Source organism: Capra hircus, chromosome 8 (genome assembly GCF_001704415.2).
Source record: "Capra hircus breed San Clemente chromosome 8, ASM170441v1, whole genome shotgun sequence".
In the NCBI taxonomy this organism is placed as follows: Eukaryota; Metazoa; Chordata; class Mammalia; order Artiodactyla; family Bovidae; genus Capra; species Capra hircus.
Genome location: NC_030815.1, coordinates 48,655,638 through 48,669,927, shown reverse-complemented (window position 1 = coordinate 48,669,927; position 14,290 = coordinate 48,655,638). Strand labels below are relative to the sequence as shown.

The 14,290-nt window shown below is 40.2% G+C and overlaps 1 protein-coding gene across 1 annotated transcript in view; it reads right to left on the bottom strand.

The window, feature by feature from the left end:
- The window catches only part of TMC1 (transmembrane channel like 1), a 134,660-nt gene extending 120,869 nt beyond the window's left edge, over positions 1-13,791 (bottom strand). Inside the window, exons 1-2 of the mRNA XM_018052767.1 lie at positions 13,631-13,791; positions 9,338-9,543 (exon numbers count right to left, since the gene is read on the bottom strand). Coding sequence (XP_017908256.1) covers positions 9,338-9,543; positions 13,631-13,791 — 367 coding nt within the window. The remainder of the gene's footprint in view (positions 1-9,337; positions 9,544-13,630) is intronic.

Sequence of the window (14,290 nt, the reverse complement as noted above, 5' to 3'; positions counted from 1 at the left end):
AACTCAGGAAGCTCATTAATCTCCGCATACATCCCTACTCCCTACACTGTGGCCTGGAGACTCTCTCTAGACAGTAGCTGGGGCAGTTGTAGGGTTCACCTTATTTGTCTTCCATTTCTTAGAGGCTACTATTCTTTGCTGTCTGAGCTATAATCTCTTGAAAATGTTTGTTTCATATATTTTGTCCACTTTTTTAAAATTTGTTTCAGAAAGGAGAGTAAATTTGGTATCTTGACCAAACGAGAAATCTATTCATGCTAAATGTTCAAGCATTCGGTAGGTTGAGTTCTTTTTTCCAGTCACATGTGGGAAACAAAGCAAAGCAAAACATGAGTCAAGCTCCCTGGCTGCCTCCTGGCTCGTTCTTTTTTGTTTCATATCCAATACCTTCAGATAATCAGAGATCAGAAATCAATGTTTTATGCAAAAAGGGTGCACAGGCTGAGGTGAAATATGCCAAAATGTTAGCAGATATATCTGGATGATGAAATTGTGAGAAAGTTTCTTCTTCTTTAGATTATTTCTGTATTTCCAAATTATTATTATAGTAAATTATTACTTACCACATTTACTTTCAAAGATACTTTTAAAAGCAAAGTTGTGTTTTGTTTTTTACTTTAAGACTGAGACATAGGGAGACAAAACAATAAGGGAAATTTTTGAAAAAAAAAAAAAAGCTACTGAAAGTAAGAGGTTACTGCTTCACTATGTCTTCTAGAATCTCACACAAACTTATTTCTTGGACCCTTGCAGTTATAAACCACCCCTGTGTCCCTGTAAAGAAGGCCTGGATTATAAAGCATCATTAAAAAAAAAAAAAAACAGGAATAAAGCAGCCAGAACTTAGCAAACAACATTTTTTCCCACAGTGTTAGGAAGAAACAGCCAACTCATAAAATGTTTAGTGCTTTCTTCAGTAGTAGCTAAAATGTTCCACCTTATAATGGAGCTCAGAAAAATGTCTCTGAGACATTCTGCAAGTGTAAGGAGAAGTGATGGGAGAGAGTTTCATTTAATTAACTCTACTTTCTCTTGGTTACCAAATTAAGAGATCTCAGTTGACTATTTTATTCAGAGGTCAAGTACCTGCCATCATCTCCACTTAGAGAGAGAACAGTACAGAAATATCCAGATAATTCATTCATTAATTCATTCAATGAACAAAAGTACAACAAAGCACTAGGAAGGACTTTGTAGCTTAGCTGAAGGAACTGTCTTCTTAGAATCAGGGAGACCTGAGTTCAAAACCTAGTTCTGCCACTTCAAAAAGCATGACCACAGGCCACATATAACCTCTCCAAACACTGGCTTTCATTTCAACAAATTATAAAAGCAAATAATTTCATAGGTGTGTTGTGATAAATAGGTAAAATGTATGTGGCAGTGTCTGACATACAGAAGCATTCAAATCTAAAATAATCTAATGAAATCTGGGGAACCCGTAAAATAAAATGTTTTTCTCTCAATTAAAGAGGTCCAGTCTAGCTAGAAGATACGCTATGCACAAATAAAATGGTGTAAGGTGGAATGTAAGTACCCTGATATTAAATGTCAAATATAGAGAGCTAAGAGAGAGGAAACATCCCAGGGAGTTGAAATGGTCAGATCAAGCTGCATTAAAGAGGTAGACTCCCACTGACTCTCTAGATGTAAAGAGATTGGAAGTCATCACTCCCACCCCCAAAACAAGAAAAAGCTGATAAAACTGAAAATCAATAACTCTTCTAACATCTGTCAGAGAATCAAGGTTACAAAGCAGCCCTCAAAATTAGAGAGAGAGAAGCGAATACAGAGAATTATAATTTACCAGAGCAAAATCTACAAGCAGAACCCCCCACAGGAACTGTTACTGAGGAGGAAATTCTACACTGTAATGGATAAATTGCTGAAGGCTCCCTGTGAACAGTTCTGAGAGTTAAACTGAACCTCTAAAAGAGAAGTAAAAAAAAAAAAAATCTTAATAAAAAAGAAGCAGAATTGGTAAAGAGAAAGTTACAACCCCATTGAGTTGACAAGATGGGGGCTAGAATTTATAGCAATAGGCACTGTTAGCTATGACAAATGAATAAATAAAAACCTCAATTAAATAGAGTTTGGAGACCAGAAGGGGGAGCTCTCACACCCTGTGACCAAAACAGCCCCGGAGGAAGACAGATTCTTTTCCTAGCACAGACTCAGTCAATGAAAAGCCATGGACTCTTGGCTTACTAAAGCCCTATCAATTTCCTTTTCCTTTCTATCACTTTTTTAAAAATAATTTTTATTGGAGTATTGTTGATTTACAATGTTGTATTAGTTTCTGCTGTACAGCAAAGTGAATCAGTTATGCATATACATTAATTGGCTCATTTTTTAGATTATTTTCCCATATAGGTCATTACAGAGTATTGATTAGAGTTCCCTGGGCTATACAGTAGGTCCTTATTAGTTATCTATTTTATATGTATGTGGCTATGTATGTGGCTCAGTCGTGTCCAACTCTTTGCAACTCCATGGACTATAGCCCACCAGGCTCCTCTGTCCATCGGATTTTCCAAGCAAAAATACTGGAGTGGATTGCCATTTCCTTCTCCACTATTATATATATACTAGTGTGTATATCTCAACCCCTATCTCCCAATTTACACACCCATTTTTTCCTCTCCTTAAAAGTGTTCCCCTTCCCTCCATGCAGGAACTTGCATGTGGCTAACCATGGCTACAGACCCCTAACTGCAATTTTATGTAGATCTTCAATAAATCTCTTTTTGCTGGAGAAATTTCTGGCAATCTGTTTGTTTCAGGTCAACATACTTGACTATGTTCAGTTCAGCTCAGTTCAGTCGCTCAGTCGTGTCCAACTCTTTGCGACCCCATGAACTGCAGCATGCCAGGCCTCCCTGTCCATCACCAACTCCCAGAGTTCACTCAGACTAACGTCCATCGAGTCGGTGATGCCATCCAGCCACCTCATCCTCTGTCGTCCCCTTCTCCTCCTGCCTCCAATCCCTCCCAGCGTCAGAGTCTTTTCCAATGAGTCAAATCTTCGCATGAGGTGGCCAGAGCACTGGAGTTTCAGCTTCAGCACCATTCCCTCCAAAGAAATCCCAGGGCTGATCTCCTCTAGAATGGACTGGTTGGATCTCCTTGCAGTCCAAGGGACTCGCAAGAGTCTTCTCCAACACCACAGTTCAAAAGCATCAATTTTTCAGTGCTCAGCCTTCTTCACAGTCCAACTCTCACATCCATACATGACTACTGGAAAAACCATAGCCTTGACTAGACGGACCTTTGTTGGCAAAGTAATGTCTCTGCTTTTGAATGTGCTATCTAGGTTGGTCATAACTTTTCTTCCAAGGAGTAAGTGTCTTTTGATTTCATGGCTGCAGTCACCATCTGCAGTGATCTTGGAGCCCCCAAAAATAAAGTCTGCCACTGCTTCCACTGTTTCCCCGTCTATTTCCCATGAAGAGATGGGACCAGATGCCATGACTATGTTACTGCCAAGCAATTGAAAAATTACAGGGATTAAAAATGTCCAGAGTCCACAGAGAAACCCAGTGATGGCTGTGTTATTATCTCAAATTTTAGACAGATTAAGTGGATACATTCATTGATATATAGTGGGTTGTATACATGTTTGCCTTTAGTACTTCCCAAGATCTAACTACACATGGTAGTGAAGGAATTTTAAAAGGCACAAATCCACAAGACAAAGGGAAAGAAGGAATATCAGCAGATGAGCAATCTCTACACCATTTCAAAACTGAGAGAACAGAGAAGTCTGGTGTCTCTAGGCTAAGGAAGGTAGTGCATGTACATTTTTATAGTGAATATATGGCAGCTAAGAGGAAGGAAGCTGACCTACATGGCAGAATCCAAGGGAATATACCTCTAAAAAGTATACCTTACAGGCTGGAGGGAGAACGTAGGGGTGAGACATAGGGTAGAAAAATGCACTAACTTGAAAGTCAACACTAGAAATTTCCTTTGCCATGCCACCTGCAAGAGCAACTAGAAAGATGGAGAAATCAAAAACTACCAGGATCACTAGCTCTCCTGCCCTGCTTTAGTTTTCTTCGTAGCACTGTCACGTCTGACACTGTGTAATCCAGCTATTTGTAAACTGAGCCACTGTTCTTTTTCTCCACAAGCAGTAAGCTCCAGGAAGGCAGGATCAGCCTTTGTTGGCCTTCTTTAACTCTTTGTCCTTTTGCCTGGCAAACTGTTCAGTTCAGTTCAGTTCAGTTCAGTCGCTCAGTCGTGTCTGACTCTTTGCGACCCCATGAATCGCAGCACGCCAGGCCTCCCTGTCCATCACCAACTCCCGGAGTTCACTCAGACTCATGTCCATCGAGTCAGCGATGCCATCCAGCCATCTCATCCTCTGTCGTCCCCTTCTCCTCTTGCCCCCAATCCCTCCCAGCATCAGAGTCTTTTCCAATGAGTCAACTCCTCACATGGCAAACTGTAGCAGTCAGTAAATATCTGTAACTTGAATGAGTGAATGAATGAATGAATAAACCAGTCCATCAGTGAACAATAGGGATATTATACAGTAAATTCCTTCCAGTCTCAGACTTACCACATTTCCCCCTGAGTCTTGCTTGGGACCTTTCGGTTAATATAAGAAACTTTTCCAAGAGTAAAAAAGATACTGAGCAAAGTCACAGGAAGGAGGAGGCACAGGCCATGGAGGGAATAGATAAGAGCTGTGCCCTAAGAGATGAGGGCTGCTTCTTTAGGCTCTTTCCTAACTTTCTTAGAGAAGATCCTGTTTTCCTCAACTACATCACTCATACCTTTCAACATCAAAGCACTTTTAAATGTAGCTATTGTAAATTTTTCCCCTTGAAATTTTTGATATTTTAATTTCCTGACTTCTCACCATAACATTTGTTCAGTCTGGCAGCTCTGCTCCTCACATAACCCCAGCCTCCTCCACACAAATGAAACATAACTGCAGGGGGATGGAGAGGAACGTGGCACGGAACTGCAGGCCATGTTCCCACTTCTGCACACAGTTATACAGATCATTCCTCTTCACAGAGAAAGCAAATGTCACTTTCTCATGAGTGGGATAATTTTTCTTCCTAGTGGTCAGTGCTGATAAGCTCACAGGCATCTGGTGCCCTCACCTCTAGACAAGAGAAATTTAAAGGGAAGCAAAAAGCTACACAGATTTTTTTTAGATAAAACAAATGATTGAAGGTCTATTAGATTAACCTCCCAGTCTATAAGCTAAGGCAGCAGCATGGTGCCAAAGGTAATATTCAGGTCTGCTGACCCACAGCCTGAGTCACCAGCTGCCAGACTTGTTCCACCCAACCCCTCCCAGATCATTGGAATGCAGTGTTAAAGCACCCTTGATGTGATATTCTATGTGTGAATATCTTTGCACCACCTTCTACAGCAACCTATCTAAATAAGTCACCAAGTCTAAAAATAAACCTATTTCCTTAATTTCTGCCTTTGATCTCATATAACCTACAAGACGGAGAAGGCAATGGCAACCCACTCCAGTACTCTTGCCTGGAAAATCCCATGGACAGAGGAGCCTGGTAGGCTGCAGTCCATGGGGTCGCTAAGAGTCAGATACGACTGAGAGCCTTCACTTTCACTTTTCACTTTCATGCATTGGAGAAGGAAATGGCAACCCACTCCAGTGTTCTTGCCTGGAGAATCCCAGGGATGGGGGGCCTGGCGGGCTGCCGTCTATGGGGTCGCACAGAGTCGGACACGACTGAAGTGACTTAGCAGCAACCTACCAAGAAAAATAGTATCAGAGGCCAACCTCCTTTTCTAATTCTCCCTGCAAAAGCGAGCTAAGAACAAGGAGTGGGGTCCTAGACTACACTCACGTCTTACACCTACCTCAAAATGGGTTTTAGGAGGTATCTTATAAAGCCTAGGATCACTCTACTCACTATCCACGTACCTATTCACAGTACAGTCAATCGTTCACTCAATAAATACTTACTAAGTCTTAAGTATTCATGTAGCAGTAGAAGATATATGGGATTAAAGCCAGCTATGCCCCTGCTTTCCCGTGTCTTCCAGTGTAATCAGTGATAGGATACATCCTGAAATTTCTAGAAGAGTCCTATTACACATATTTTGCTAGCTGTGGCATATTGTTGAATTTTCTATGCTTTCTTTTTCAAAAAGTAACAATTTTTAAAAATGTAACATTAAGTGAGCACACTTTCTCTCATATTATTAAAACAAAAGAAAACAAAACTGCATGCTATTAAACATCAAAACATAAAAGATGAGATATGATACAGGTGAAAGCTTTCTAAAGAGATAGAATGGCTCCCAGGGCAGAACAAGTAGTTAAAATGATGTTACTGATGTACTTGAAAAATAAAAGCGGTCAAAAGAAAAGAATTGGTCAGAAAAAGAAGCACAGAAAGTGAGAAGCCAAAAGAGAAGTGATGTTAGTACTTATTAATCAAACGGGTAGGGAATGGAAAGTGGATCAAATAGATCAAATAAGAACTTAAAGTAAAACTAAGTTCAAATGGCAGAAGATCCTGACATACTGGTTTGGGAAATCTATTTAAATGTTACATGGCAACAATAGAAACCATCTAAGCTTTCTGATGAAGGAAGAGACAGAAGGGAATGACAATCTAGGAATTAGGCAAGGTCTGAAAAAAATACGAGCCATAGCAGAATACTAAAAAGCACTCCTTTACCCATCAATAATTTAAATTCTAGTGTAAAAATAATATATTGATATTTTCTACCCAGATACCTGGATAAAAATTAAATTAAAGCAAGCTAAAATGAAAAGGACAGAGAATTTAAAGAACTGGATCCTAGATCACAATGGTGGTATTATAATGAGAAGCCACATGAGGACACAATCTAGGGCTACATCATAAGTTTGACTGGAACTTGCAAGTATCTCCTGCAGGGCCCAGGAGATGTTTTTACAAGAAGACTCTTGCATTATTTTCTAAGTATTTTGTGGGAGGTTAGCATTATCGATATGTTTCTATATTGAAATCTTTTATGTGGAGTCAGAGAAACTCTGGAACTGTAAAAGCCTGGAGTTTTTGCATATTTGGGGAGTTGGAACAGAAATAGAAGAGCAGGAAAACATCTTTTTCTTTGAGTCAAAAATATTTTCTTAAAGGCAGATAGAATTGGGGGAGGAGATGCTATTGTATTAGTCACTGCCTCTCATAAACCAGATATTAAAGAACAGAATTATTGATTTGAATGTAATTCAGTAAGTTCAGTGAAAAGGAACTCTATTTGAAGTTAGAGAATTCCATTTCACAAAATCACCGTATTTTAAGGTGTGGACTAATTGCAAGTTTAACTTGCACATAACATTAGCTGTGGAATGAAAAAACAAAATGAGCTACTCTTGCTGTAAAACTGCTCATTACCCAGGAAATGTCCTGGTGCTGCATAAATGAGGGACCTATTTTCAGTTTAGACTTAACAGCAGAAGATAGGATTGACATTGAAAGGGTAGGAAGGCCTCTTCAGTCTACATAGTTTTTTGACAATCTTCACCTTCAAGGAGAAAGAATAGACATGAGGAATAAGACAGATAAACCATTAGCCCTCAGGTGCATAAAAAGACTTACAGCATCATGAAGTCATTCTCAGAGTTAAAAAGCAAAGATTGTGAAAACTTTGTAACACATAATTAAGGTTTTAGAATTAGAGCGCCCAGGCCAGATCATACAAGGAGCAGGATGACACACAGGATATATGAGCCATACCATCCTGTAAGAAATTTCTTAGCTGTCTTGTTCAAAGCTTCTAACTGGCTCTGTTAAGAAAAAGAACTGGGTCATCTAAAAAGCAAGACAGTTCCAGAAAAACATCTGCTTCTGCTTTATTGACTATGCCAAAGCCTTTGGCTGTGTGGATCACAATAAACTGTGGAAAATTCTGAAAGAGATGGGAATACCAGACCACCTGACCTGCCTCCTGAGAAATCTGTATGCAGATCAAGAAGCAACAGTTAGAACTGGACATGGAACAACAGACTGGTTCCAAATAGGAAAAGGAGTACATCAAGGCTGTATATTGTCACCCTGCTTATTTAACTTCCATGCAGGGTACATCATGAGAAATGCTGGGCTGGAAGAAGCACAAACTGGAATCAAGATTGCCGGGAGAAATATCAATAACCTGAGATATGCAGATAACACCACCCTTATGGCAGAAAGTGAAGAGGATCTAAAAAGCCTCTTGATGAAAGTGAAAGAGGAGAGTGAACAAGTGAACAACTTGGCTTAAAGCTCAACATTCAGAAAACGAAGATCATGGCATCTGGTCCCATCACTTCATGGCAAATAGATGGGGAAACAATGGAAACAGTTTAGCTTAGGTTAGCTAAACTGGAATATGTTGTCTGTAACCAAATTTCCCCTAACCAATAAGATCTAAAGCTTACAAGAAGAAGTGAAGCAAAGATTGAATTCAAACCCAGGTCTGCATGATTCCAATATTTGTTCCACTCCCCACACTGCCAAGAGATAATGATATGATGTGGTGATAAGAGTGAGCACCTTCAGTTCGGCATAAACAGAACTGTAGTAGTCAGAACTTTAAAATGGTCATCCAGACATATCCAGGGCCTACCAGATTTGTATCTGCTGAAAATTTCAGCTCCATAGCTAAGGGTTGATCTGGATAAACTGAAGAATGTTCAGTAGAGTGTCATAGAAGGGGATTAAGTAATTGGAAATGAGAAAAGGTACATAGAGTATATTGCCTCTGCAATTCAACTGATACTTCATATCCTGCACTCAAACATCTTTCTCATAATGGTACTGCTTTTTAAAATATTTTCTACTCTTTGTCTCATCTCCTCAAATAGGTTATGAGTGTCTTGAAGTCAGAGAGTTTCTATTATTTTTTTGTATATTGTGTAAATGAATCAAAATTAAAGAAGATGCTTTGTTCAAACACAAGAGAATAAGAAGATAATTTAATAACAGTACTGGCAAATATGAATCTCTGCATTGATGGGAACTGATGTTTCCCCACACCACGAAGAGAAGAGGAGGAAAAATTCTCACATACTAATGTGAGATATTTGAAAGTGAAAGTGACTCAGTTGTGTCTGACTCTTTGTGACCCCATGGACTCGTCCATGGAATTCTCCAGGCCAGAATGCTAGAGTGGGTAACCATCCCTTTCTCCAGGGGATCTTCCCAACCCAGAGATCGAACCCAGGTCTCCTGCGTTGCAGGTGGTTTCTTTGCCAGCTGAGCCACAAGGGAAGCCCAAGAACACTGCAGTGCATGGACTATCCCTTCTCCAGGGGATCTTCCCGACCCAAGAATCAAACCTGGGTCTCCCGCATTGCAGGTGGATTCTTTACCAACTGAGCTATCAGGGATATCAAGAGTTAGGGATAAATTTCCAAACTGAAGCAATTGTTGTAGCATGAGGAAAGGCCTTAGAGGTTCAACTTCTACACGGCGATATTTTTCTTGTCTAGGGCAATTTTGGTTTGGATCATTTAAATGTCTCTCACTAAATAATGGTTTATGAACTTCATGCCCCTTCTTCAAGCCTTTCCAAGACCTATGAAGACATCAGACAAGAGTGTAATTTTATCTTTTTTCCCCATTAAAGTATATGAATATATTAATGCCTGGTGATGGACAGGGAGGCCTGGCGAGCTGCGATTCATGGGGTCTCAAAGAGTTGGACATGACTGAGCGACTACTGAACTGAACTGAACTGACATGTATTAATGAAAAACCAACCCCACCTGTTAAAAGTTAATATGCAAATATGAGCTATTTCTAATAGCTTCTATGGAAAAGTATGCAGAGATTCAAAAGAAGCGGTTGATTTTGTTTTCGCATTTTAAAAGCAATGACTTGTTTTGATAATAATATTCCTAAGACTCCCCAGATGTTTGAAGTCAACAAAATAAGTGAGCATATTAAATAGGATACTGCTCAGACTCTCAAGAGCTAGGTCTGGATGACTTTGATCGGTTATCTCTAAATGAGCTCCAATACTTTGGCCACCTGATGCAAAGAGCCAACTCATTGGAAAAAAACCCTGATGCTGGGAAAGATTGAGGGCAGAAGGAGAAGAAGGCGACAGAGGATGAGATGGTTGGATGGCATCACTGACTCAATGGACATGAGTTTGAGAAAACTCTGGGAGATAGTGAAGGACAGGGAAGCCTGGCATGCTGCAGTCCATGGGGTCACAAAGAGTCAGACACAGCGACTGAACAACAAAATGAGATCTCTAGTGTCTTCACTTCCCATTCTAAGATTAAATAAGTTGGTTAATGGAATGATGGAGACCAAAGCCATTTGGATTGGAAGCTCTATGCTGAAAAGCAAATATGTATTTCCTGGTTTTCCATATTTAAATTTTTTACCAGTTTGTCTTTTGGGGACTGAAATGAGGCTGACAACAGATCAAACTGTGTTAGCATCATAGAATAACAGCTGAATATGCTAACCACTATCTCCATGGTACTGAAAATGCACCTCTATGACAAGTCATAGGAACCAAAAGCGCTTTGTCGCATTGCTTCCCGTCATATAAATGCCTCCCCCAATAGGGTTTTATGTCTCTCTTCTTAGCTTTCTCTGTCTTAATCCTCTTTGCTCTGCTCATCAACTTTACTGAACTCAGAACTGTATCTAATTCACAAACTGAAGCTAGACAGGTCTCCCTCACAAAGTTGCTCCACACACCAATCCAACAAGAGATCACTGCTACAGACTAAACCCCTAGTCTGAGTTGCCGCACTGGAATCTCAGTGTATTTTGCTTTCTCCCATTGTCTTCCTAAATGAAAGGAAGGTAAGTTTGAGCACTTACTAGTTGGTGAAATCACACATCCATTAAAGAAAAGAAGTTGAAGAAATATTAAACCCATCCCAGCTTCTCAAGAAACAAAGGTACCCTACACACAGAAAAATGGAAAGGAGAGTTACCCCAAAAGGAAAACAAAAATTATGAAACAAACTTTTTAAAGTGCCTAATCTCTAAGAAAGGTAGAATATCCTACAACGAGGTCTTTATTTTGAAATACCTTTCTTGGGTGGCATCCTGGTGGTATCCTTTCAGAACGTCTCAGCTGCCAGTTAACTTGAAAAGGAAAGACAAGTTGGAGGGACAAAAGTTTCAGGTCTGGTCCAGCCCATTCACACACTTCTGCCTGTTGCTGAAAGTGCTCCCTGGTGCCACTTCACAGTCTGAAACATAAGAAGGTACTAATTTCCTTGCCATTAAATTTTCATGAATGTTTAGTTTGCCATTTAGGGATGGAGCACTCAGGTCAAAAGGGCTATATGTGAGGCTCATGCTTGAAACAAAACTAAACTGATCATGTAAGTGGTATTCAAAGCAAATCTGGCTTCATCCCATGTGTACTTGTCTGCCTCATTTTAAATACCTTCAATTCTAGGGCTTTATCCCAATTACAAGTGCAGAGGGCAGTGTATGGAAAGCACTTTCAGAAAGGTGAGAAGTACTGACTGCTAAGTCGAATCAGTAAACTAAATGAGTAAATAAAGAAGATACTCTTACGTGTAGAGTTCATGTTTAAGCAGCAAAGCTGACACGCATTCAGTTTAGCAATCGATCCCAATGTGGGGGAACTTGGAGCTGTTGTGTTCATTTTCTCAGCTTCTTTGAAAATAAAACTTTCCCAGAAAATAAGGAAACATTTTCTGGGAAATTAAAAACAATTTTTTCTCTCTGTCAACACTTCTCAAAGGAAGGTGGTAATCTTTTCTTTGAAAGGGTAAACAACAAAAAAAATTTTCCATCACTGCAAAGAAACAGACAAAAAGTGCTGAAATTTAATGTTGCAAAGAGGTTGCCTTTTTGAGAGGGAGAACATGAGCATTCTCTGGTTACTTCGGTGATAGCCACTGACCTTGGCAAGAGGAAGCACTGTTTTGAAATGGATCCTGGTGGCACATTTACAACAGGGCAGCTTTTGGCTTCGTGGATGGATTCCTGTACGCATCTGACCCTTCTAGACTATAAAGCCTACTACGTAGATTTCAGCCAAAGCAGTGTGTAGCACACCTGGAATTATAGTTTAAAACAAAGCTCTGTAGAGTGAGGCTCAGTCTTCTCCTATTCTGGAAACTAGATCTCAATTATAATAGTAAGATAGGATATAGCTGATATGAGTACTTACATTTAAAGACTTACATTTAAAGTTAAAGTGGCTCCTTAACTTGGGACTTTATAAGGAAACTGAGAAGTTTTGTTGCAAATTATTGGACCTATACTCTAGAGTGAGGACAAACTGTAATTTAATTGATATGAGCTTAGATTATGTAAAAAAAGTGTGAAATAACTCTAAATGCTATTCTGACAAAAACCATAGTAAACATAAATAAAATAACAAAAGATGTTTTTCAAGCCTTGTCTCCAGAAAATTATAAAAACAATATTATACAAAAGATTAAAAACAGAAACCAAAAAGAAAAATAGATTAGCTCAAGCATGTTAAAGGTAAAAATTTCTATACATAAAAAGATATGTCAAAAAAATTAAAGTAGAAAATATTTACAACTCACACAACTCTTCATTAGTACAAAAAGCAAAGAATTTCTACACAAGAAGAGGAAAACTAGTACCCCCAAAAGGGGAATAAATGGCAAAAGATATGAACAAATATTCCACATAGGAAGATATACAATCTCATAAAAATGAACAAAATGTGAGCAGTAATTTCACAGAAGGAACACATAGCCAACAAATATAAGAAAGTTCCAGTCTTATCTGGAGAAACTCAAACTGAGACCTCAAGCAGTATGGGTATGGGCTTTTTGATTCCTTTTAGTAGGAACTTGTCGGACCAGGACACATACCTTCCCTCTTTCAGTGCTGTGGGTTCCATTCCAGGTACAGTATGTTTCAATAGGCCTGATTTGCAGCAGGACAGCAGGATCCCAGTGGAGACTGAGTAGTTCCCCTCACTCAGGGGTACAAAGTAACTCACCCACCCCAGTGGAACATTCCATTGTAAATTCTACTTCCCTGCTGGCTCAGACGGTAAAGCATCTGCCTACAGTGCAGGAGACCTGGGTTCAATCCCTGGGTTAGGAAGATCTTCTGGAGAAGGAAATGTCAACCCACTCCAGTACTCTTGCCTGGAAAATCCTACGGACAGAGGAGCCTGGTAGGCTACAGTCCATGGGGTCACAAAGAGTCGGACACGACTGAGTAACTTCACTTTCAAGGCCTCTCCCAACTGTGATGGGAGCTTAGCACCAGAGCACTTTGATGCAAGGTGAGGGGCAAAGCAATGGCTGTATCTTGCCATTCCCTTGCCTTTACAACGTGGAGTATCTCAGCAGGGGTCCCAAGTCTGGCATCTGGGTCATCAGGCCCTACTTGTTGATCATTCAAATCATTCAAATGTGTTAAAGCCCGAGGGAGTACTTTAGTCCACCCAGCCAAGGTAGTTTTACCTATTGGTAATTTAATCCGCTGCTTTAATATTCCACTTTTCCTTTCTACCAACAACACTGCCTACAGGTTATAGAGGAGATAGAACCTCCATTGCATGTCATGTTCTCTTGCCCAGTCTTGTCCACACAACCTTCAAATTGTGACCCCACTCTCTGTCTCTTTGGTGAAGGTATCCAAACATGATACTCAGTTTCTCTAATCACCTAAGGGTGGCAACCTGGTTTCTGCAGGCACAGGAGAAAGCTTGGGTTAGACCAGACAGAATGTCCACACAAACCAAGGCATTTCTAGAAGCCTCACTCAGAGGGAGGGTCCCGATATAATCAAGTTGCCAGTCTCTAGCCAGCTGGGAAATCAAGGGCATTGTCCCAGAGTCCTTTGGTAGTTGCCTGTGCATTGTTTAGAACACAGAGACATGCTGTGACTGCATTCATCACGTCACAGTATCTCAAGGTCAATCTGGCTTCCTTGGCATTACACCATCCCCCCCATGCTCTAGGGTGGCCACTCTTCCTACGTATACAAGCTGCTGTATCTACTGAGCATCAGCTTCCTAATTACCAGGGAGTGTCAGCACCTTGTGAGCTGGGATGTGGAAAACAGTGAGGACTGTCACAGGCTCTTGTAGGAGAAATCAAAAATCTTTCCATATATCCTGCCCCTGCAAGGGCTTATTCGTGATCATCTACCCATCAGTTTCCATTGTCCAAGCCATAGGTTTAATCCCTTTAAAATAGCCCAATTTTCAGTACAAAGGGTAATGGCCAAGGTTGTTAAGTACCAGCTAAAATGCTCCAAGTTCAGCCCGTTGGTTGCAATGGTTTGTTCCTGTTTCCATCCAGATGGTGTCAGTGTTGGGCTGA